Here is a 26,646-nt window from a genome sequence, read left to right on the forward strand (position 1 = left end):
CCAAATTGTTAATTTTACTTGCTTTTTACCACTTTAAGTTTACACACTGGATGAGCTGTAATAAACTTGCTGCTGAGTGTGCAGCCGTCTTGAAAATCCCACCAGTCTCTGTTAGCCTTCCCTTCTTCCAGCAGAACCTGTCACAGATCCTGATGATGGATACTTCACTAGCCTAGTGAGGAACTCATATTGGCAGTTCTTACTTCAGGGAAAGTGGGCTGTCCAGGAAAGTTAGCTAAATCTACTTGTGTTATGCTAAGTGCTGTTTGCCCTGCAGGCTTTGTAAAGGGATCTTGGAGCAGATGGCCTGCCCAAGTTGTACAAAAGCAAAGAGTTTGATGCACACTCTTCCCCTTTTGATGAAAGTACCATATACAAGGGTATCAACCAATATGAGATTCACATTCTAGAAGTAGTAATTGTGCTGGCAGACTCCCTGAACTGCTGCTGCAGTCCTCTTCAGGGGTTAGAAATACAGTAGCCCTTTTCGACCAGGATTATGTGATAGTGAGACACATCAGAGATTGACCTGTTTTCCAAATGAGCGAAAGTGTTTCTTCCTTTTCTGTGTTCCGTTCACCAGGACAAGAGGGAATAAATGGATGTGCTATCTCTATCCTGTTGCAGGATAGAGTCCTTTTTGTCTTCCTCTCATGCCATCCAAAACAGCACTTAGTCACAAGTTTTGGAAAACAAAGACCAAGGCTACATAATTTTTCTTCATGATGGCCAGCAAAGGCGTGATTTCAAGTTCTCCATTCCTTGCTATGCAAGAAACTATTCCAGTACAAGTCATGGATATCTTTCTGTGTGTTTATTTCCTTGACATTCGTAAGGGTTGTGAATTTTTTAAAGTGCCTAGGCAAAAAGCTCAACAAAGAAAATTATATACATGTAAACGTTTTATAGTATTGATATACAGCGTTGACTGATGACAGTAAAGGAATGACATTGATGACACTATTTCCACCTTAGACACTAGATTTTATAGTAGATTCCTTGAACATGCCAAACCTTCTGAATGAATTATGTGAGGCAACTGAGACCACCCAAAATCCTTAAATCTTTAAGTCATTCTACTACATGGAAGAGGTTCCCCATTTGGACAAAGAAATATAGTACACCAGTTTGCAGGTGACCCCTACCTACTTCAGACAATGCATGAACTGGGTGTCAGGTATTCCACAGTCAGGATGTTTGCCTTTGTTATCCCTGTACATCATGACTTAGTGGAAACTGTTGCACAGCACTGAATGGCTAGCGATTTTTTCAAAGGAATTCTGCATCTTCACCCAACTTAAAAGAATTCTGCTTCTCCGTGGAAAAAAAAAAACATATCTTTATGCTTAAAAAATTATTCATTCCCCAGTCTGAACCTGCTGGTTTGGAGATTCAGAAGATCCTCTCTTGGTAAACACTTGTCTTGGTGGCCATCACTTTTGCTCAAAGGGTCTCAGAGATGTGGGCTATTTGTGGGGATGCATTTGCTTAGCAGTTCAGTAATGAAACCTAAGGTTGAAAATCTGAGCTAGAGGACAGAAAGACATATATGTAGACAATAAATAAAAATAATAATAATAAATACAGAAGAAAGGAAAGAAGAGCATGGAAAGAATAGCACATAACAGAAAAGAAGAGTGGGGAGAGACTTGTGAGATATAGGAGATATGGGACCCCTGTTTTATTCATCTTTGGGTTAGCAGAAGATGTGAAATCTGCATGAAAGGATTACTTTACAGGAGAATGTGAGAGCTAGGCATAGTAGTGAAATGGTTGTTAGATGAAAAAGGATAGAGTTGGATGGGAGAGGAGAAAGTAGGAGGGCAGTACACAGGATGGAATGGGGAAAAGATAGGAGAGAGAAAGGCAGAGGACATGATGGCATGGGCAAAAGGTATCTAATTAGTACAAGCGAGTGAGTTGCCACCGGGTAATCTTGGGGAAGAAGCTGGGAGAGGCAACTGTAAAATGAAGATTAAGGAGAATGAAGCAAAGAAATGTTGGAAGAGCAAATGGTTGTAAATAACGAAACAGTTCTTTTGAGATGGAATAGAGGATCTGAATTGCTCAGACATAGTAAGGCCTTACTAACTTTAATGCCAAAAAGCAAATACTAAGAACTAAAGGTGGGATCTTTAGAATAGGGATGAAGCAAACTACTTACAAATAAATGGAATTTGTGGGAAACAATGCATGCAAAATACAGTTTAGGAGGAAGATTGAAATTTAAGTGAAGGCAAGAAGTGAGCCATTTATATAATGGTGTAAATGAAACTTGTTAGAAAGAAAATGTATAAGTATAATGCATGAAAATAAATGAAATGTTATTATGGTTTTTCTTTTCTTTTCTGGTACTATATGTGTACCTATGTCACTTTTTAAAAATGTCACGTTAAGTAAAGATATTTAACAAAAGAGAATGAAGCAAACATTGTGACAAGTGCAGACAGCAGTGACAAGTGATGAAGAGTAGATGGAGCCAGTTATGGCTGTTTAGCAGACAGCAATACCACAAAGAGAGCAAGAGGAACTGGGCAGGGAGGGAAACCCACTCAGATTGGAGTGGTAGTTTGTGTTAAATAAAACAGTGGATGAGGCTTTCAGGAAGAGTAAAAGAATGATGAGAAAGGGATCAGATGCAACACAGGGAGGGAGGCATCCATCACAGATATTGAGAAGCGCTGTTGATAGTGCAGGTAGAGAGGCAAAAGTTTGCAGATAGGAGGGATAGTGTCATGGCACAGGACATTACGTGAAGGAAATGAAAGTCGGTATGAGGACAGAAGTGAGGGTTTTGGTGACTGGAGATGCATCTAGCAAGGGGATTAAAAGTCTTGTAAAGGGAGGAAGCAGAGACCAGATTACAGTGAAACTGGCATTGGGGCTTACATTTAGATAAACACAGGAGGAGGTAACTGAGGTGTTCATTGGGAGGGGGGGGGTTGAGGGATACATGTGAGGTCATACAAGCATCAGTGATATGCCGGATGAAATAAGTGAGGTAGTGGCAAGCAGGGCCAGGAAGGTAGCAGAAAAATGTCAGGAAAACTGTTTGGATTTAGCATTCTGAGATGCACCATTGTAACCTACACCAGCAGACTAAAGTAGGAGAGGATTAAAGAGTATAATGTCTGGCTGCATCAGTCATCAGTTGGAGAGATTGAAAGTGGTAGGAGAATGGGGTGCGACTTGGCAGAGGGCTCAGCTCTGTCTGAGGTTGGCTGCGTCTTAGTTCAGAGGAAAAGAATGGTGTCCAGAACTGATTTAGAAAGATACTTCTCAATGAGTTTTCTAATGTGAATTGTCAGCTAACATCCACTCAAGGTTACAGCCAGATAAAACAAACTAGTAAAGGCCTTAACTAGATAAAAAAAAATCAAAAGTCTAGCAGTTAACCCAGAAGATTAAAGCTATGAACTGTGAAACAGCAGGGGGACGAAAGTGGTTCTCAGTCTAGGAAGACAGCAGAACAATGATCAGCATTTTCTCTGGTGAGACCCCACTTTCAAAACCCAAAGCTGAGGCCTTAGTAGAAGAACTGATTTGGAACAAGCTTGTGTCAATTTGAAAATGACTAGCATGGAACTGATGTAGCTGGTGCCTGCAGTGAGACAGATGAAGTCTCAAGCAGGAACCAAGTGTAACTGTTGGAGAATATCATGCTAGTTTTAGAGACAAAAAAGCAAGCTATAGCCATAGGTTATGATTAATTACAGTAGTACTCTCTGCTTGAAAATCTTATTTTAAAGCAAGCAATTTAGTAAACTGCAGTGCACTCTAAACAGTGACGTAATTATTTTTCTTTCAGTAGTCCCTGAATTGCTTAGTTCTCCACTTTGGTTTAAAGTGTACTGCTGCTAATGAGTGTAATAGTTTTAATGGAAAATGCTGCTAATGTACCAAATGGAGTAATTCCCTTCAAGCAGAGCAGGTTTCTGCTATATGTTTGCCTAGTGAGTTGTACACGCTGGAAGACACCATAACCTTGGCAAGTTATAAGTCATTTTTATTCTTGACGTCTTTTTAAGATACTAATGCAGTTATGTAAAATGTAAAGGATAGCAGTAATACTGAGAACAGATTCCTTTCATCGTCTGTTGTCCAGTACATTTCAGGAGCATCAGCAAAATTATATTGTCATTATTACTGAAAGACTATTGATAACCATCCCGTTTATCTGCCTTTATTGCATTACAGTTGTGCAGTACATTAAATTATTGTACAACAGGTACATGAAACTAACTGTTATCAGGAGCATCCTCGTGATAATGAGAGCAGGAAGCTTATTGTACATTGGAGAAGAAATTAGTTAGCTGAATGATTGCAATTAACAGTCTTAATTCTTTTGCTCATTCTTGCAAGCATCAGTTCATTTCCTGTCAGTAATAGTAAATTAAAGCACCATTTTCTCTTTTGCAGAATATATGAAGAAGACCCAAAGGAATCAATCAGACAGTGTGAACTTCTACTAGAAGAACCTGACCTTAACATCGCTGTTAGAATTGGTGATGTATATGGCCTTTTTGTGGAGCACTACACACAGCAGGGAAATTTCCAAATGGTTAGTACCTAAATGCAAGTGACAGCATTAGAAAATCAGTAGATGCAAAGATTATAATCTGTAAAAGCACACTCTTCAGTGTATCACCTGTATTTCAGTAGATGAATAGCTCAAGATAAGGATAAAAAGCACTCAGTAATCTCATGCTAAACAATGAAGACTGCAGATAGTGTAAAATGTGAAGTAATGCAGCCCAAAGAATAGAGTACAGCCATCCGTGATGCAAAATGATGTGTTGTATTCAAGTGCTGAAGTCACATCTTGCCTGATAGGTTAAGTCGACAAAAGTGAGAAGTTCTGCAGAAATGGTGGCAAGATCTTACTGAGCTCTTGAAGATGGCTTACTAATTTCAGAGCAGAGAGTTCTGAACAGTATGAGACAGGACAGCAGAAGAAAGAGGAGATAATCGTGAAAACGCATATTGCAGTACTCATCACACTGAATGAAAACATAGTACTTAAGGTCAATATTATTTTCTCACATATCAGCTCTATGACACAGAAGGATAAAATCATAACTGTGGCCCAGATGACCCAACACCAGTTGCTAAGCTAACTCCCCCATCCTGGTGGACAGAAGGGTCCAGCCCACTACAGTGACAACACCTTCTAGAGAGGGGGGTACTTAGTATGTAGCCTATGGGCTGGGAGACATACTTGGCTCTGCCAAGTCACATTTGTACAGCAGCCTTCATGAAACATGTGCAAGAATGCACATACAGGGGAAGACATGCCATGAAATTGTCTGACCCAGCATGTCAGCTGCTGTGGGAGGAGCTAGGGTAAGAAGAAAAGAACTCCCGCATGGCTGCTTGGATGACAGTCTCATTTAGCTAGATCTTGCCATGGTGATAGAGAATTAATTGGCATGGTTATAGCAAGGATTTGATGGTTGGCAGGTGGGGGGGTGATTTAGAAAATAAATACCCAAAAGTGTATTATTATTTTTCGCAAAGTGAACAGTATAGTGAAGCAAACAAAACACCATGCAAGCAATCTTATTATGAATGTTTTGTAATCCTGATTTGACTTGTCTTTGCATTCTGAAACAAGAATCTCATTAAGCTATTTAAGATACAGAACACTGTTCCCAAAAATGCAGAAAAAAACATCCTTTTGTAGAAAGGTCATAGCATAAGATCTATGTGGAACAATGTTTAAACATAAATAAAACAGAAATATTTGTTACAAATAAAACTGGACAAGGAAGACATTGCACAATGGATCTTTGCCACTTTGTAACATTTAGAGGACATCAAAAATGCCGAATAGCATAAAACAAAATTAACAGAAGCAAGTACCATGTGCATGGGTGCAGTGTTTATAAAATTTGTCATCGGCACATCATTGGTAATCTGTATGATACAGTTTACCCACCACATAACCAAATATTAGATTAATCTTTTTGAATGAATATATCTGCTCTAGTATCATTGTGGCAGATTTTTTTTTTTTTTTGGTAGAACTTGTATGGTTTACATTCTTGATTTTAATTGAATTATTACCCATATATTGTCCTGAAAGGAAACTTAAGCTAAGAATTCCTTTTTGTTTGTGCTTTTTTGGCAGGGTATCGGGGTATTGAAATGTTACTGTGTAATGGTATATGCACCACAGGAATGACAGACCTAGTGTTATGAAAAAAAAATGGAAGTGGTAAACAACAAAAAACTGCTCGGGAATGCAAAATCAAAGGAAAAGCAAAATGAATAAATGAACACATTAAAGTAATCACAAAATGTAACGTACAAGAACATTAGACAACATTGGCAGCTAGCACAGAGAATTAAAGCTTTGAGCTGTTGACAAGTTGCTTCCTTTAATTTTGCCTCCTATTTTTTTACTCTGTTCCTCATTTTCTTTCAAAGATAAGTCATTAAGGATTGCAGTCAGTCAATCATGTCAATCATTAGAGCATCTTACTTAATGTTCATAAAATGCATAAAACAAAATTTGTTCTTTCAGCCTTTTATATGAGTTAGAGCTGCTGGCAGTTAGCGATGAGGATTAAGACTCAGAGCTCTTAATGAGCTACTTCTTGTAGTCAAGTATAGAAGATTTGATTCCTTCTACCTTCATTTGCTAACTGTGTGACTTGGAGCATGTAAGTGTTGTCTTCTGTTCCCTTTTTCTTGGAATTTGTGTCTTTTTGTCTTTGTGCACTGTTAAGCAAAGAAGTTGAGATGTAATTGGTCTGTTAATGGTAAAATTATAGTTTTCTCTTATAAATCGTCCAAATAATGACCGGCATGTGAGTTTCAGACTTCATATCCCCCAGAAAAATGTCTGCTAATGCAAAGCTTGTCATTTTGTTAACTTTCTAACTATATAACGGCAATATTTAACATCCTTTTGTGATGTTGGGCCTTTGTGTCTAATTATTTTTTTTTTGTTTTTACTTCAGCTAAGAAGTTAAAAAAGTTGAAAGGGGGCAGATGAGGTTGTAGTTGGTTGCACTGAATGGTTTTGACAGCAGTGAGCTGAAATACAGTTCTGGGCCGTTATTTATATATGTATTCATTTATCTTATCATAAGCAGACATCTGAAATATGCATAGTTAAAGAAATTGCTATAATTGATGGCCACTTGTGTGTGTGTGTGTGTGTGTGTGTGTGTGTGTGTGTGTGTGTGTGTGTGTGTGTGTGTGTGTGTGTGTGTGTGTGTGTGTGCATATATGTGTCTGTACGAGTTTGTATGAATGTGTGTTTATTTATGCAGAGTGCATAGCTATCAGCTACCCCCTAATTTTGCCTGCATGTTTTAGTTTCTTTCTTGTAAAATCTGTGTTTTTTCTGGCAAACTGTTGTAGATTGCAGTCACTAAATAATGACAGATATATGAATCTCAGACTTCATGTCATTCAGAATATGCTTGCTAATGCAAACATCTCTTATACAAGCAACTTTCTAATTGTATAAGAGCAATATTTAAAATACGTCCCTGATTTTCATTCATTGTACATGATTCTTGAACTAAGATGCTGGGGTGGGCATGGAGGGGATACATTGGGTTGCATTGTATCATTCTGTTAACAACAAGCTGAGATACATTTCTAATCATTATTTGTGCATGTACTCTTTCATTTGATTGCAGGCAGAATCTGATGTGAAAACAGTCATACAATTGGTGGTAATAGATGGTCACAGCTGTGTCTATGTGTGTATATGTGTCTGTCTTTCTGTATATACCCTGAGAAACAAGGAGGAGACAGGGCTGTGGAAAATTGCAATGCATTTTGTGGGCATAATGTATGAGCTTACAATTCAATATTTTGGTCAGGTGGCAACACAGCTTCATAATATTGTTTTAACTGGAACTGTATATTATATGGAACTAAAATGAGCACTCTTTTTGGAAAAGCAAAGAATTTAATTTTAAATGGTGCAATAAAATTTTAAACGTTATATGGACTATGATGTTTGCAGATGACATTGTGATATGTAGTGAGAGTAGGGACCAGGTTGAGGAGACCCTGGAGAGATGGAGATATGCTTTAGAGAGGAGAGGAATGAAGGTCAGCAGGGCTAAAACAGAATATATGTGTGTAAATGTGAGGGAGGGTTGAGGAATGGTGAGGATACAGGGAGTAGAGTTGGTAAAGGTGGATGAGTTTAAGTACTTGGGATCAACAGTTCAGAGTAATGGTGAGTGTGGAAGAGAGGTGAAGAAGAGAGTACAGGCAGAGTGGAATGGGTGGAGAAGAGTGTCATGAGTGATTTGTGACAGACGGGAACCAGTAAGAGTGAAAGGGAAGGTCTACAAGAGGGTAGTGAGACCAGCTATGTTATATGGGTTGGAGACTGTGGCATTGACGAAAAGACAGGAGTCAGAGCTGGATGTGGCAGAGTTAAAGATGTTAAGATTTACACTGGGTGTGACTAGGATGGACAGGATTAGGAATCACTATATTAGAGGGTCAGCTCAGGTTGGACAGTTTGGAGACAAAGCAAGAGAGGCAAGATTGCGTTGGTTTGGACGTGCTGAGGAGGGATGCTGGGTATATTGGGAAAAGGATGCTAAGGATGGAGCTGCCAGGTAAGAGGAAAAGAGGAAGGCCTAAGATAAGGTTTATGGATGTGGTGAGAGAGGACATGCAGGCGGTTGGTGTGAAAGAGCATGATGCAGAGGATAGGAAGAAATGGAAACAGAAGATCTGCTGTGGTGACCCCTAACGGGAACAGCCGAAAAAAGAAGAAGAAGATATGGTTTGGTTAAAACTACTTGGAGCTGCAGTTCATTTCCAGACTGAGGTGTCTTCTATGTTTTTATTTATTTATTTGTGGCATAAATTGGCATTTTAATGGAGTTCCCACAACCATATGCTGGACAAATAAAAATTTACAGATTTTATACTAATTCAGATAGATGAACTATAGTTAAGACTGGCATTTACAGCAAGCCAAGAAAGCAGGTGTGTTTCTTTTTACAGTGCAGTAATGGTACATTTTTCTAGTATAGCTATACAGGTGTGCATCTGTAAGTACCACAAGGGTTTAATTTTATAGATTTCACCTGCCAAGAGTGACTTGAATTCATGCACATGCAAATTTTGAATGCTGTGATTTTGGGCCCAGTGTGATGAAGCTGAGAACTTGAGAGGTATGCTGGCCAGAATCCAAATAAGCAATACATCCTAGTAAATATGCTTCGTTGTTTGCATTGTGAAGCACATAATACATACATTTTTTTATTCAGCTTGTTCAAGTTATATATGTCTTCTAAAAACTCCAGTAGGTATGCTGCATCAGACATAGACAATGTATATACTTTTTTTGTCTTGGAAAAATCATAACATTTCTTTTTTTTTTTGGTAAAACATAAAAGGCTTTTAGCAGTGAAGCTGCAATATTCTAGAGTTTTTATTTTGTACTTGGAGTTGTGCGCTTGTTTTAGATGAGTGATGGTCTTGTACAAAGGTAAGTAGCGACATCAGGTAGCACATGTCCCCACTAATACTAGCATGTACCTTTTTGTTGTGCAGTTAACTTAAATGTTGATCAAGGCCTACTTTGTAAATATGCTTTTATTTATTTTTGCTTCTTAACACAAAATTTGATCACTTTCACTGTTACAAGCACTAGTTCTCTGTTGTGATATCTTTCCTCAAAAATATATTAATAAGTTGCTTTGTAGCAGATGAACTGCACAGAAAGATTTACATGGCTTATTTTGTCTGGAGTTATACACATGGTAAAGATTCTTGTCAACACTGTTAATAAGGTGCAAAAGTCAGAAAAGCTAAACATAGTGTAGTCTTACTTGATTCAAATAAAATTACAAAAGCTAGAGAATGCCTCAAAATTCCCCACAGGAAACTGGGAGAGCTAAGTCTCATCAAAAATATTCTGATCCATAAACTTCAAAAATGTTTGAAAAAATAAAAAGCTGTGGATTGTATGGAGGCTCATTCTGAAAACGTCAGAATGCATATACCCTCCTCATCCTGCTTAGAACTGACTGTCTTTTAAGTCTCCAACTGCAAAGGATTTGGCAATCTGGCAGTTGGTAATAAAAAAAAATTTCATCTATGTCAGAGCTGGGCATTATTAAACCAAAAGCCGTGTACACTGAGGCAGACTAGTGATTCAGAGTAAGCTTTAAATGTCCTCAAATAAAAGATCTTATAAAGTATCGTATAAGCTCCAATCAGTGAAAATATCTAGTACATGAAGATGTTCATCATATTGATCACTGCTGCAGTATCCTCTGCCATATGGAGTTGTATCCTGCCAAGGATATAACAGACAGACAGCTACCAAAGCTTCAGGGCATATTCCATGAGCCCAAACTGTAAAGTTTGGGTACCAAGCCCTTCAGAGCTTTACTGCTGCCAGTAAACACTCCTTTAAAAAAAAGTGACACTTTTTTAAGGCTTTTGAGGATTGATGGTCAGCCCGTGCTGTTCCTTGCTGGGCAGAAAAGTTCCCTATGGGGAAAAAAAACTTATGTTTTCTTATTTTTGTTGCTGTTTTTTTTTTTCACTTTCTTGTTCAAGAAAGTTATTTTAAAGTTAGGAGTGTTGCGTTTTAATGGACTGTCATGAGACTGTAATGTTGTTTTAAACAGAGTGCTTATATTTCCTGTCAGTTTAAAAGCAGTGTAAAGTAACTGAATACATTTTTTCTGTGGTGACATTGTGTTTATTTGACATTGTGTTTTAAAGTCCTTTTTATTGTGTTTTCTTCTGTCAAAAAGTAACTTTTGTAGACTGGTAGTGTTTGCTGATAGCAATTTGCTGATTGTCTTCCTCTGGAAAGAGGCACTATTTTGGGCTTGACCGTGGAATAGGCTAGTAATCCCATTGTTGGTCCTTCCTCCAACCACAGAAATTAAATAGCCTTTGCCACCACAGCAGGCTAGCAGTTTGTCTAAGCCACATGTGGGTGACTCTGCTGTGACCATTTGCTGTACCTCAGTCCACTCGTCTTTTACCCCCACCCACTGGTATAGCACATACAGCCACTGTGGACCAGGGGTTAGCCACATCCTTTGCAGCTGTTGGGATCCCCTCAGGGGGCAAGGGAGAGCCACTCTTGTTGGTCCTGGGAGAGGGAACACAGAAGGTTTCCTTGTTGTGTTAAGGTGCAGTACCCAACCCTGGGGAAGCTGCTGCTGCCATTAGTAATATGGTTGACCCCATTTTTCTTGTCAAAAAGAAACAGAAAACCAAGCATTTATCTACTGCTCCTCAAATTTCTTTGGATTGCAGTAGTTTAATGGGTCTGGCTTGGGGTTTAATTTAGGCTGTCAATCCTCACTGTAAAGTAATCTTTGGTAAAATAAATAGGGATACCTGGTTTCCTGAAGAGATTCAATATTCTGAATCTGACTAGGAAGCCGCAAGGGACAGACACAGGGTTTTTTCCTCCGATTCAGAGGAGAGCTCTGTTTTTGACTCTCCCTTTGAGGAAGAGTTTCTCTGAGTCTATTTCTGAAATGTGTCAGTGTTTCCAGTAGGAGAACAATTAGGTTTCTCATTCCTTCAGAAAATGCTATGAGTTATTATGGAAGGATTTTTCTTATCCTATACCCGTTCCTCCTGTTCTGTTTTAAATGATGTGTATATTACTGCCTGCAGTTTTCCTGATAATCAGACCGCTGTCTCTAAAAAGGCAGATGGAATGTATAAAGTTCTTCAGCCTTTTAAATTTTTATACACTATTCCTAAACTTGACCTACCAGCAATATCACCAGTTGATCCCACTGCTGCAAAGTGCCAAGTCAGTTACACTCCAACTCTTTGTGATACGGATGGGACAATTATTGTTATCTGTAAAAATATGCTGTAGCAGGGCTAGCCACCCAGAAGTGTAAACCTTGGCTGTATGTAATTGTCAGTGTTGAATTGAAACCCTGACCCCATGTGAAAAATGGGAAAAAGGGGTTGTGGGTAGATGGATGGGAAAAAAGTGTATACTTCTGCAACTTTGATTTTCAGAATTTTTAATTTTCAGGCTTATATGTTCAAGTTTGTCCTGTCTAATTGTGAAAGTATTAGGAGTGTTTTATCTGCGGTTTCTTCTTTTCAGGAAAAATTTGCTTTAATTAACTTAGTTTCCTTTATTGCACAAATCACTACTCATTGTTTACAGTATGTGTATGACTCTTGATAAGGATGTTTGCATGGTTGCAATCCCAGATGATGATAAAAATGAGACTTAAAATTCACCCTTGGATAGAGACTTAGTGTTTAGCCCCATATGCTGCGGAGATGATCAAAATGTGTGATGAAAGGGGCAAGCTGATCCAGGGAATCTCTACATTTTTTCAGCCCTCCTTTTCCACGTTTTCCAAGGGATGTCCTATTTTCTCATCCAATTTTGTCAAAAAAGCAGAACAAAGAATCTCAACAAAATACAGGTAATTAGACACTTAAGAAATGGCAAGGGGATTCCAAAAGGAACTATTGAACCTTCCAAAACCAAGGACAGACCAAGTCTGAATGGCTGTTCAAGAGGCCTTGTGACCACCTCCCAGCCTGGCTTTTTTTTTTTTGCTCCAGAAAGTCTTAATCTTCATTTTTCTGTTTTGCAGCAGATAGTTTCCGAAGAACGGGCTCTGAAAGTAATTCACCAAGGGTACAGGTGGCAGTGATATGGAATTCTTCCTTTCCAGCAGATCATTTCTCATCCTACAGATCACTCTTTCTTTTTTTTTTTTTCCCATTTTTCTTCATCACGTACTGTTCCAAGGAATGATCGAATCAGTTCCTCCTTTCCAGGTGGGGAAAGGTTTTAATTCAAGAATGATCCTAGTGGCAAAGAAAGAAAATGCCTGGATATCAGTTTCTGGATCTTTGTTTCCTAAACATGTCTGTGATAGTGCCCAAATTCAAAATGATTTTTCATCATGGTTCATGTTACAACCTGTTACCTCTTCTTCCTTTTTCAAGTTTCCTGGTAACACTAGACTTAAAAAATGCTTATCATCACATCCCTATTCATCCAGACATTTCGTAAGGTTTTGTGTGTCTGGATCACATTATCAATTTTCTTCCTTACCCTTTGGACTATCCACTGCACCAAGAGTGTTCACAAAGTGCCTAGCTCCAGTTGCAGCTCATTTTAGGCTACAAGGTAGCCACATTTTTTCATATTTAAATGACTTACTTATCTTTGCAGAGTCTTTTTCAAAGTGTTAAGAATGTCCCTCTTAGGTGAGAGATCTCTTACACGAAGTGGTATTCCAAGAGAGCATTCAAAAGTCTTTCTTAACTCCTTCACACGGGATTGTGTTCCTGGGATGTCAACTATACACCTCAGTTTAAAGAGCTTTCCTTCCTCAAGAAAAAATAGGTCTATGTCTGGATCTGGATGTAAGGTTATAAACTCAGACTGCGGTCGCTACAAGGGACTACCTCAGGATTTTGAAACTGATGGCATCAATGATTCTCATGATACCCCTGGCGAGACTACACATGAGAAAGATACAGTGGTATCTAGAATCTGTTTGGTCCCAGCACCAACACCCTTTATCTTTTCAAATCCTAGTGGTGGCTTCTCCCTCCCTGTTCCAAAATGGTCAGTCCCCACAAACACCTCAGACTTTTACGTGGTGACCAGTTTCAGGAGAGAGAAAACTGAAGGGGGTATTGGACAACAAGGACAGATGTAAGCACATAAATATCAGGGGGATACTTGCCCTAATCAAGGCACTCAACATTCTGGACTATCTTTGATTCCCTAGGACCTCTTCAAGTGGTTGCAGACAGTACCATAGTCATGTGCTACGTAACAAGCAAGGGGGAACTAGGTCATACCCCGTTTGCAGACTAGCCATGTTAGTTTGGGATATAGCTTCACAGCTCAGTCTCACTCTACAAGCATCCTACATTCTACCAGAGCAAATCTGTGTGGCAGACAAGCTCTGCAAGACCAGAACAGACCCTCGGGAATGGAAACTATGTCAGTGGGTCTTCCAAGAGTTGATCCATCTGTGGGGAGTTCCTCAAGTAGACCTCTTTCCCTTCTGTCTGAACAATCATTTGGCAATATTGTATTCCAGGTCTCCGTGCAAGAAGGCCTGGGAGACAGATGACTTTTCTTTTCCTTGGACAAGAATGTTCTTGTTTGCTTTTCTACTCTTTCCAGTAATATCCAGGGTACTTCTGAAGTTTCAAAATGTACCCCCGGGATCATTGTGGTGACTTCCTTCTGGCCCAGGCAACTGTGGTTCTCCCTTCTTTTGGAAATAGCCAGGGGCAATTACCCCAAGCTTTCCCACAGACTGAATCTGCTGTCATAAGAACGGGAGTGTTTGATACATTCAACATCAGTCAGCTTTAATTGACTGTCTGGATGATAGGCACATATTTATTGAGGATGTGCAGCAGGTACTAATGAAGGCAAAAAAGCCTGCTACTAGAAAGTCATATATTAGAGAACAAAAAATGTTTTCTAGTTGGTGCCAGCAACATAACCAGCACCCATTCAGGGACTGTTGTTCTCTAGTTTTACAATATTTGTGTGAGTTAATATCCTATGGCCTTTCTTATTCATCTATCAATGGTCATTTATGCAAGTCTCCCCATGGAGCCTCTTCTTTTAATATGATTTCATGTCAAAATGTTTTTGAAAGGGGTTTTGCATGAGAGGCCTTCAAGAAAACCAGTGGCCCCTCCTTGGAATCTTAATTTTGTGTTATAGAAGCTAGCACTTACAGCAGTTGAACCAGCTAACCCGGCTGACTTGAGATTCTTCACATGGAAAACAGTTGTACTGATTGCTCTGACCTCTGCAAGAAGGGTATTTGAGTTGCAAGCTCTTATTTTGAGTCAGCCCTGTCTCATTTTCCATACAGACAAGGTTTCTTTAAGAAAATCCTTCTTTTATGCATAAAGTGGTATCCGGGTATACTTTAAGCCAAACTATCCAATCCATGTTCTTTCCTGAAAAACATTACTAATCTTACCACTTCTTATCTCTCTTATTGAATTAGATATTTTAAAAAAAAAATCAATGTCAGTATACAATTCCCCTCTTTATATGTCCAGCCATTACTATTCCACATTTCTAATCTTCCACATTTCAAAGATTCTTTTAATGCCTTAACATCTACTCTTTTCTTCTTATCGCACTTTTTAACCCATAGTTAAACCCCCCTATCAAAATAATTGTCATATTTACAAAAACATATTTCAATAACTCAAATAATTTTTTCCTCTTTGTTACTGAAGTATAAGTATAAACCTCATTAGTCTAAATACACTGTCACCTCTCCTGATATCCACAGCTGATGCTCTCCAACATTTGTTATCCAAAAAGCCAGTACTTTACATACTCTCCAAACATACCTCACCAAAACATCTCTCCCTTTCTAAATTTCATACAATCCTCCCTTCCCAGAATGCCTCCATCTGTATTCTATCATTTTTTGAAATAAACCTTGTATCCTGCAAACAGACTGCCTCTGCATCACGTTTTTACAGCACTGAAAAACAATTGTTCTCCCTTTATTAATCCAGCTATTAACATTAATTGACACAAATTTAACATTATTCCTTGGCTTTCTTTTTAATTTTTGGTGATATATTTTCAGATTTTTTTTTCTTCTTCACCCTTACCATAACTTTATTTTTCTGATTTCCCTTACAGTTCCTTTCACTGACATCTGATGTTTCACTGTCTCTTCCTCTTGTTTTTTTACAGCCTTATTAATATTACATTGATCTTCTTGACTTATTGCAATTTTATCTACTCCTTCCTCATGGTCACTTTTATTCTCTTCATTTATATTATTTTATCCTTTTCTACCTTATGTTTTTCATAACTTACACCCCTCTCTTTCTCAATATTATATTTGTGGCTCTATCACAATCAACAAAAATGCCAAGCTTTCTTAACAATTCTACACTTCTTACATTTACTCATATGTACTTTTTCTCCACATTGAATACATCTGAGATTTTGAAATGCTCTTTTATTAGATGATTAGCATCATCACAAAAATAGCATGCTTTTGGTTGACCAATATATCTAACTATTCCTCTATTACCAGCAACATGAATAACATTTGACAAATGTTTTACAGCTTTTTCATATTTCAAAATTGCATCCAACTCCCATCCTCATTCCAAATCCCCCTTTCATCTTTACAATATCATGAAATGAATAAATAACATTGTAAGTCATACACCTCAACTTCATCAGTCCAGAATTGCACATGCACTTTTTCTTTAAATGATTCTCCTACCCCTCCCAAAAAATATACTCATTCCATGGAAAACAATCCTTCTTAGTTTCACAATAAAACAAACTTTTGTCCATTATTCAGTCTCAAAAGTCAAGTCACAAAAACATTCCATTCCCTGATGAATCAGTGACCTAACGACTCATGCTGCAAACCTTAATGGCAGTACTAAAGTGTCCCAAATAAAGCATCAATCTATTACATCTTCCTTCTTGCTTATTCTTACAGTAAAATGTCTTGATTTTTTTATATTTTATTTATTAATATTAACAGCCTGTGCAGTACTTTTTGTCTTTCCTATGCCTCATCATAAGCTCTTCTTTGAACTTTCTCAGTTACCTCTTTTAGTTATTCATCTCTTGAACTCTCTTCTTTCTATCCTGATCATTCGGTTCACCAAACACCTTGTCCATAACCGCCAACCACAATATCTGTGATTCCTTTCCTGAATCACCTTTTTTAATAAAGAAACCAGCTTTTCATCAGGCATACCACCAGACACCACTTCAGTTATTGCAACTTCCTGCGCTCAAAAAAAGAAAAAAAAAATTAGAATTGTCAAAATGCTATTTGCAACATCCAGTTCATTTTCACTTTTTTCTGTCCACTGACAGAACGTGATCTTCTGCATCACAACCAGCATCCATACCAGAACCACAAAGTCTCTGTCCTCCATTATGCACTTTGCTTCTCCTAACTACCTCCATGCCAGGAACAGAAGCAGAAAGTACAGCCACAAAGCACTCCTAATTGCAAAAGAGTAAGAGACGTTTCCAGATGCCCTGTGCAAATATCCCATAGTAGTATAAATATTACCTCATCTCTCTCCTGAAAAGATGCTACTAGTCTAGTGAGATTAACCAGGTCAACAAAGGACAAATAAACAAAAAAATGTAACTCCATTAACTGACTGAACTGAATTATAAGTTTCTTTCTACTTATAAAAGAACCAAACAGGATTTCCTGTGGTTGTTGGTTTGATTTGCATTTTGGAAGATGCTTTCCACAGTTATATATTTAAGAGGGTAGAGTAAGATTACTCAAGCCAGTGTCCAAACAAGGGAATGACTTTTGACATAGCTCAACATTTCCATGCAACATTAGACTTTCTAGTATTGCTTTAATTCCTAAAGCAAGGATTACTTTCCATTTTAAACTGTAGCATTTTGTATAGTGACAAATGCAGTTGTACACTACTTACTGAAAATGAAAGAACAATATAGCTTCTTTTATTTTTCACTTTACATTTTTATTGGATACAGGTTAAGTGCAGCTTGGTTCACTTATGCGTTTTCCTCTGGCATAACACTGGAATTTTCTCAGTTTATTATAGTTTTCTTCACACCTCCCCTTTCCCTTGTCTCAGACTAAACATATATACCTAGTTCTTTGAGCCTTTTCTCATACTGTATGTCCTCTATTTCCCTTACCATTTTCATGCCCATCTCTCAGCATGGCCTCCTAAACTGTGCAAAAAAAATGTAGCTGAAGTCTCAGCAACAGCATAAATAACAGGAGGATGACATATGTATCTTGTTGAGTTCACAGACTTGTCAGTGCACCCAATACTCTGCTGATCTTTGCTACTATCCTTTCACAGTCCACAACATGTTTAATTGGTAGGTGATGATAGCAACCATATTGTTTTCTTCCTCTGTCTTCCCTAGAAGTATTCCAGTATCCCTTTATGCATATCATCCACTGATAGAGTACAGCACCTCTTGCCAAATGCATACAATTGCACTTAAATTGAATCCCAGCTGCTACATACTTCCACACCTCAGAAATCTTACATTAGGTCCTGGTAGGTGCTGGCTGCCCAGTACTTGGCAGTTTTTCCACTCTTGGTATCTTCATTAAACATGATGATCTTAGTCTCTCATCTAAGTGCAATAAACAACAGATTACCTCAGCAGTGAACCCTTTGAAAGTCCATCGCTCACTTGTTTCTAATTCTTATGATTGTCCTCAAGTGCCACCATTTGCATCCTTTCAGCTAATCAAATCCTTATCCAAATTAGCACTTTACTTCAGAAAATTATACCTTTTATTTTACAGTTGACCTCATAAAAGGTATCACATCAGAGAACTGAATGAAGTTAAAATCCTAAGTGCCATACCAGTTATAGCCTTCATTTTCTGAATCTCTTATTTTCTTTGCCAGTGGCTCTAAATATAAACCAAATAAAGGGGAAAGAGGACACCTCTGCCTGGTTCCTCTCTTCAGACACAACTTATCTGAGAGGAATCCTCCAGCTTTAAATTTTGCCTATGATCATTCATATATCCTCCTAACTAACCTTATTATTGTATCAGGGAATGCAAATGTTTCCATTGCCCTACTCATAAAATTCCAGCTTATTCTGTCATATGATTTCTCTGCATCAAGACCCAACAACAACAACAGTACTTTCTTAAATTCTGCTTTCCTTTGGATCATCATTGTCCTATTAATTTTGTCAAATGTTTGCCCTCTCCCCCCACATAACCATATTTTTTCATATCTATTAATTTTGGCAACATTTTTGCCATTCTTTTAGCTAACATATACATGAACACTTTATAATCATGGTTTAAAATTGAAACAGGTCTATATGAAGCTGTGTCTAATGAGTCTTTACTGTCTTTAAGTATTACAGCCACCACCGCTTTCTGCCAAATTGCTGGTGATTCCCTAATTTTAAAATACCGTTAAGCAAAACCTTCCAGATCTTATATCACTTTCTTCCCTCCCAGAGGAATTCTATCTGTTCCTGGAGACTTTCCTGTAAATTGATTATACATTACCATTTTATCTCATCTCCTCCTGTCTTAACTGTTAATTGTTGAGACTCATCTGCCTCTTACCTTGGCATAATTAAGCCATCCATAAATATTTCCATTTGTGCTCTTTCTTCATTTCCACATTGTTCTGCTTTATACAAATAAAAGCACCAGTGTCTCATTTTTACTTCATTACCCTGCATTTTTTTCTGTTTTTACTGGTGCATGATCTGAAGTAGTATTTGAAGTGTGTCAAAGCTTTCAGTTAAATGCACATACTCCTGTGTAATATAATTTCTATGTAGCCTAACCCAGTTATTGCACCTTGGGGAGTAATTTGTAAATTCTCTTCAAGTTACAGCTACTGAATTCATGCCTTCCATACCAAATATATTCATAAATTTGTTCATATACTTACCTTATTTTGTTATATTTTCCCTTCTAGGTCCCCCTGAAACATTCTCACTTTTGCACATCAGGTTCCAGTCCCACGTAAAAGTAATATTCCCTGCTGAAAGCAATTTTTCTCAAAGCTTTATTAAGCTTCATAATAGCATTTTTTGTTGGAATAGAAATATATGCCAGCTTAATCCTCCTTCATTGCTAGTAGCCTCTTACTACCACAAATGCCAAAGCTACCATTATCTTTTTTCCTGTTATGTCACTATTGGAGCTCCACTACCAATTAGTATAATTACTCCCCTTTTCCTTTGTCCATGATATACTGCTAAATATCCATCCTGAAATAATTTCTTTATTAAATTAACATGCTCATTTCTTTCCAAATGTATCTCTTGTAGCATTGCTATTTGCACTCTGCATTCTTAATATAATTCAATAATCTCTCCTTTTTGTATGTATCTGTAAGTCCATTTATAGTCCAAGATAATATGGATAGCTTTGCTATTACAAGAAGTTATTGTTCCCACCTATTATACATGACATTTTTTTCAATGGTTATTTCAACGTTTGTATTACATGCACACACTAATGTTTGGCAGGTTGATCTTTTATACAGTTGTTTCATCTCATCTCCAGATGAACCTGTGTCACATTTTTCAAGACTTTTGTTTTAATGAAAACCCTCAAACAAAAAATTAAATACGCCCCCACAACCTATTAATATAGAACAAATACACAACACTATGTACATCTTCAAAAAATGAATGATTGCCATAAATTGACAACAACTGCACCCACAGACATTACCTAAAATAAAATGAATGTTACCTGTGATAAATTGCATGTTACAGTCTGTGCTCCTACTTACGATTGGTATCTGTTATTTTATCTCTTTTCCCCTCCCAGATATGAAAAATAGCTTGTACACTTTCAGAAAACATTAACTTTTATCCTTAATAAAAGTGAACTGATTATCTTTAAACAAAACTAAATTATTCACCATTCTAGTAAATGCATTCAAGAATTAAGGCTGCTAGGGAAGCTGTTATCTCTTATTCACTTCCAATAATTTCAAACTTTATTTTTCACTGAACTGCTTGCCCTCGTACCTTTAAATTTTGCATTTCACTCAGAAAAGAATGCTCATAACTCTCAAGATTAATTGTTTGCACTTGTCTCAATGGAAACTTAGACAGTAATGAGACAAAAACAGCTAACAATTCTGCAGATGCATGAAGGAATCTTTACCAATTTTACTCAGAACAGAATGTACAACTGCCTTCAACTGCAGATGATTTGACTCCCACTGAACATTTGCTGATGGAAAAAAGTAAGCTAATATCATCGCATATGCAAGAAACTTAGCAAGTCTCATGACTTTCATCACTTTGTATTAACTTTCTGACCTACTTTCTTACAAAAACGCTTGTCCATAGATTAAGCTAAGGGCATTATTCCAGACATTTACGTTTGCAGATAAATAAGAGAAAACATCTCAACTCTATAAAATATAACTAGTGTACTTTTACACCTCACCCAGCAGCCCAAGATCACAGCATATGAGCTTAAACTTGACTTTATCTAGCCTTTCCTCTCTTGTTACATTATAAAACCTATATTTCCTATAACTAAAAATGTTTACTTTAATATCTTTATTACACATAACAATCACTGAAAAGACTTCCCCCAACCCTGCATATAAAATACTCCTGACTGCATGCTATGCAAAACTGCCTTACTGTATAACATGTAGTTTATATAATGAAGTATTTTATACAAATACTATTAAGAATAAAAACTGTTTACTTATAGTTATTTTTTTCCTTTTTATTGTCTTCATAAACATTAATGACATAAAGTGGGGAATATGTGTTACAGTCCACCCACAAGTTTAACAAAGTCAGCAAAATCCTGTCTCAGCTACTACTTTTTCTTGCTAAGCCATATTTTCACAAATGTGATTTATGTTTTATAATCTCGCATTCATTCATTAAACTAAGTGTTGCTGGTCTTCTTCCTGTACATCTCCATCTTCCAACACACCAGACTCTGGTTCAAGTCCAAGGCACTCCTGATTCTTCTAGTCAATTCCTGTTTTTTTTCTGTCTCGCAAGTATTTGTATTTGAACCTTGGAAAAGATTTCAATGGCAAAGTCTGTGTATAAGCATTATTTTTAGACAAATTAGAAGCAGAGTCCCCTTCTGTTTGATAGCTCACTTTTTGTTGGATAAATGTTTGTATTTCCTTCTTAGCCTGTTCTACATCTAAAATGGCTTTGATACTGCAGGAAAAATATTCTGAAGACAGCTGGCTACAGCAGCTTGAATCTCACCATGCCTCTCAAAATTTTTTGATTGCTGGAATAAATTTGCTTGTCTTCTGCCTGGTGTACAGTGAATAATCATTTTTAACACTCTACTGTCTCCAGTTTTTAATGCTTTGCCCTTCTGCCACAGTTTTGTAAGGATCAACTCTTTCAGCTACTATGATTCCATATTTGCTAATGTAGGTCTTGGCAGTTTTTTCATGGCAGGGTTTGGAGCATATACTAGATGAGCCCAATTAACAAATCCTGCTCTGCAATACCAGTCCTTTGCTTTTTTGTGCTTTCATAAATTTAATCCAGTCTGTTCCTTCCAGTTTATCTAATACAGCAGATAATCTCAGGTTTTCTCTAACTGCTCCACAATTTTGTGAAATAGCTTTTCTTGAGAAGTTTCATATTCAGCCAGCCTTTTCCTCATTTCATCATCTGATTTTTGCACTTTTATTAGTTCATCTAAATAGATAGTTAAAGCTTCTTATTTTTTCAGCCTTTTGTTATTTGAGTTTATGTACTCCTTCAGTGTTACATTTATTTTAATCACCTCTGAGTATATTTGATTGATTTTGTTTTTCTAAATTACCGGAAGCCATCTCTTGTACCAAAGCTGAAGCTTGAAGGGCTTTCTGTTGAACTTCTGCAGGATTCTTCCCAGTCAGTGTTTTTTCTTCACCTTTTCTAGTTGATTTTCTTTCAGGTTCTCTAAATTTCCTCTTTGCTAGCATCCAGGAAGTGTATTTACTAGCCAGTAACTGAATTTTACTCAAGCTGGCAGAATTGCTAGCTCTTATTTCTCAGTTTCTTTTTCCACATTGAGAGAGCTGAAATTAAGCTGATGTAATACAGCAGCTTCTTCACCAAGACATTTTTTTTATATCCACAGGACAGGCCCAGTGGCAATATTGTTTGTATGCAATTCCCAATTCATTCTGGGAGTGGACAATAACAAGGCATCTCCAAGCTCCACAGTAGCCCTGCTGCCATTAATTCTTGTCCAGTTAGCCCCGTTAACCTGTTCATTCTCCTACAGCAAGAGCTGGGCAGCAGAGTGAGGCCAGCTACCTGGTCCTAGAAAGTCACCTGTCCTTCCCCATATGGAGCACCTTCTTTTTTGTGTTGGCTCTCTGAACTCCTCTGTGTGGTGATAGCTGCAAGGAGTGTGCCACTCATTCAGCTCTCTTTACTTGTGTGAGGCAGTGCTCGCTTGTAGGGTGTTGTTCCACTGTTCTAACAACTTATGCTGCAACTAGATGTCACCCAAGTGGTGATCCAAAGCTGCCTTCCTTTCCCACAATGTTCGAGCTAGCAGAGGCCGCTAACTCCCATATTCCTTAGCCAGATCCATCTGTTGCTTGAGCTACTAATCAAACTCTGGTCACTTGGACCATAGCATAAAGACATGCTTCGATGATCACATAGACTTTATTAAGCAATGTCTTGCATTCTTAAATATTCAAAGTCTTAAAACTGGTTATAAGGATGTTTTGCATGACTTGACGTTTTAAGGACTTCTCACTGCTTAAGCAACATGTTAATTGAAGTACTAAGAATAAAGATGGAGATGTTCTGAGTATGTATAGTATTTCAACCCTTTTTGTGTCGTGTTATAAAATCAGATATTTTATACCCGTCTGAGTTTGAAAATAGATATTGGTGTATGCGTTTAAGTAATACAGCAACTAGTAATTCTGAGCAAGTTGGTTATAGAAGTAAGTGTTGGTGCAATTATTAATACTTTTAGATGTCCCTCAAAGATTATTGAAGCATTTTGTATGGGAATTGTCATGAGCACCCCTGGCTCTGAGTTGCAAGGGGATAAACACTTGACTGTGACCCAAATGATTCAACATTGATTATAGGTTCATATGTTTGCACTAGTATTATGACTATTGGGGCCTTTTTAAACCTAGCCATGCAACTCAAATCTCTTTCAAGTTCTGGTGCCCATGGTTAGTATAAGCAGGGGTTCTGGAGATGAAACCTTTACAAGTAGGGGACTAGGAGAAGAGCCATTTACGGGCTGCCTGTGAGCATTAAAGGCATTGTTGCCAAGCCAGGAATTAATTTCCTATTCCCCATCTAATTGTCAAAGTTACCCATGAATTGGGTTAAAGAGGAACTCTTCACGTGGATGGGGAGCCTGTTCCACAGAAGGTATTTTCTCTGGGATACATACCTCTCTCTTGAGCAGGTCCTTTTTATATCACAGTCCTTAGAAGGGATAATTCTGGTGCTGTTTGTTTTTGATATTCAAGAGATCCATCAGGGTGGAGTCCAACAATGCCTTGTATGCCAGATCTAGATCTCCCCTCAACAGCTTGTAGGAGACTGAATGCAGGGATGGCTCATTGAGGTGGTCTGCATAGAATATGTTCCTTACACCCTGAATTCTTTTAGTGAGAAACTTTGGTGGATGTTCCAATTGTTGTATGTGCCTGGTTAGGTACATAATGAAGGGGACATTGTACTCAATGATACGTATGATGAATGCCAGATATAGTGGAAAAATTACCTCCTTGGAGCTAGATGCCATACCTTTGTTTATAAGTTACACAACTTAGAATGATTTACTTACTACCATAGATACATGATGGTCAAAAGATAGACTGCTGTCTGTATTAGTGATTTCGGAAGCTGGAAGAGACTGAAAGGGTTGAGTGAGAGATTTCTGACTTCTGCTGGTGCAATCACCTAGGATGGAGGGTTTTAGCTAAGCATTGTTGGGAGAGGTATGGGAGATTAGCAGCAAATCTAGCAATGTTGTTATAAGTGATTTCAAGTTTAAGTGATAGATTGGATTGTATATTAGTGAGGATAGGTGCAGCGTACAATAGGGTGGGCAGTATGAAGGCCTGAGCTAGAGAATGCTTAGCTTCAGTAGTGAGATATTGTTTGTGCCAATATCACATCCCTAGTTTTTGGTGGGTCTTTTTGATAGTCTGTTGAATGTGAATATCGAATTTTAGTTTTGTATGAGGTTCAGCAGAGATAATTGTGATATTTAGGGAGGTGTTGTAGAGATTTTGGGAGGAAGAGTAGAACTTTAGTTTTCTTAGGGTTGAGTAGGAGTTGATTACTGGTTAGTCATTGTTCCACTGAGAGAAGTGATTCTTGGGGAAGGGTAAGAAGGTGGGAGAGATTGCCAGATAGGATATAGTTGTAGAGTCATCAGCATATTGTATTAAAGAGGACATGCATAGTATGTAGTAACTGGTAACAGGAATATCAGTGAGATTCAAGAAAGAAGTAGTAGATGCTGCCATCTCCTTTCCTCATTCATCGGTCTTTTGGATCCACCTTATCCTTTCCTGGGTTCCACCCACTCCACTTCCAGGGCCATTGAGGAGATCAAGAATGCTTGAGCAGCATCATACTGCTTCCAGGGACTGTGTACTAAGCCCCACTATCCCACTGCAGCCTTGTAGCACAATTGCTGCCTTTGAGAGGTGGAGGCATGCCTCCATTTATGTACAGCCTTCCAATAAAGAGATGTACTGTTTGCAGCATGGAGCTCACCAGGCTCTAACTCTACTGCAACAAGTCCAGGCTGCCTCCCTTCCTCCAGTATGGGTGAGCCAATGTTGGCTGCTCCTGGCCTCCTACATGTCCTGTGTCTGTGCTAGTAATCAAATACAGGTCATCAAAGGGACAATAAAAAAGACATTAATTTTGTCTGAGCAGTCTGTGATGATGTGAAGTGGATATAAAAAGTGTACACAGCCCTGTTAAAATGCCAGGTTTTTGTGATATAAAAAAATGAGACCATGATAAATAATTTCAAAACTTTTCCCACTTTTAATGTGACCTATAACCTGTACAATTCAATTGAGAAACAAATAAACCTGTTAGGGGAAAATATAAAATATAAAAAATAAAAAATGTAGAATACGCTGGTTGCATAAGTGTACACACCCATAAACTAATACTTTGTTGAAGCACCTTTTGATTTAATTACAGCATTCAGTCTTCTTGGGTAGGAGTCTATCAGCATGGCACACCTTGACTTGGCAATATTTGCCCACTCTTCCTTGCAAAAGTGCTCCAAATCTGTCCATTCTTTTGTTGCTTTGAATGTATGCTTGGGGTCATTGTCGTGTTGAAATGTGAAATTCCTCTTCAGCTTTCTAGCAGATGCCTGAAGGTTTTGGGCCAAAAGTGACTGGTATTTGGAACTGTTCATAATTCCCTCCACCTTCACTAAAGCCCCAGTTCCAGCTGAAGAAAAGCAACCCCAAAGCATGATACTGCCACCACCATGGTTCACCATGGGGATGGTGCTCTTTTGGTGAAGCAAAGTGTTGTTTTTGTGCAAACATACCTTTTTGAATTCTGGCCAAAAAGTTCAACCTTGGTCTCATCAGACCATAACACATTTTCTTACATGCCTTTGGGAGACTTGATGTATTGCTTTGCAAATTGTATCTAGGCCTTGATGTTTTTGTGTGTAAGAAAAGGCTGGGAGATTGTTGTCACATGTAGTACACAACCATTACTTGCCAGAAATTCCTGCAGCTCCTTCAGTGTTGTGGTAGTTCTCTTAGCAGCCTCTCTGACCAGTTTTCATCTTGTCTTTTCATCAATTTTAGAGGGACATCCATTTCTTTGCAACGTCACTGATGTCCCATATTTTCTCCACTTGTTGATGACTGTCTTCACTGTGTTCCATGGTATATCCACTGCTGTGGAAATTTTTTTATACCCTTCTCCTGACTGATACCTTTCAGCAATAAGATCCCTTTGATGCTTTGTAAGCTCTCTGTGAACCATGGCTTTTGATACAGCAGGCAACTGAGCAAATGTCAGGAAAATCCTACTAGGACAGCTGAACTTTATTTGGGGTTAATCAGAGTCTCTTTAATGGCTGGCAGGTGTGTACCCAAGAAGATTGAATGCTGTAATTACAGCAA

At 38.0% G+C, this 26,646-nt stretch overlaps 1 protein-coding gene across 1 annotated transcript in view; it reads left to right on the top strand.

Annotated features, from left to right (window-relative positions):
- The window catches only part of IFT140 (intraflagellar transport 140), a 3,212,973-nt gene that overhangs the window by 3,155,808 nt on the left and 30,519 nt on the right, over positions 1–26,646 (top strand). The window contains exon 32 of the mRNA XM_044089294.1: positions 4,420–4,561. Within this exon, the coding sequence (XP_043945229.1) occupies positions 4,420–4,561 (142 nt within the window). The remainder of the gene's footprint in view (positions 1–4,419; positions 4,562–26,646) is intronic.

Source organism: Protopterus annectens, chromosome 12.part0 (genome assembly GCF_019279795.1).
Source record: "Protopterus annectens isolate FY-2018-M chromosome 12.part0, PAN1.0, whole genome shotgun sequence".
Classification (NCBI taxonomy): Eukaryota; Metazoa; Chordata; order Ceratodontiformes; family Protopteridae; genus Protopterus; species Protopterus annectens.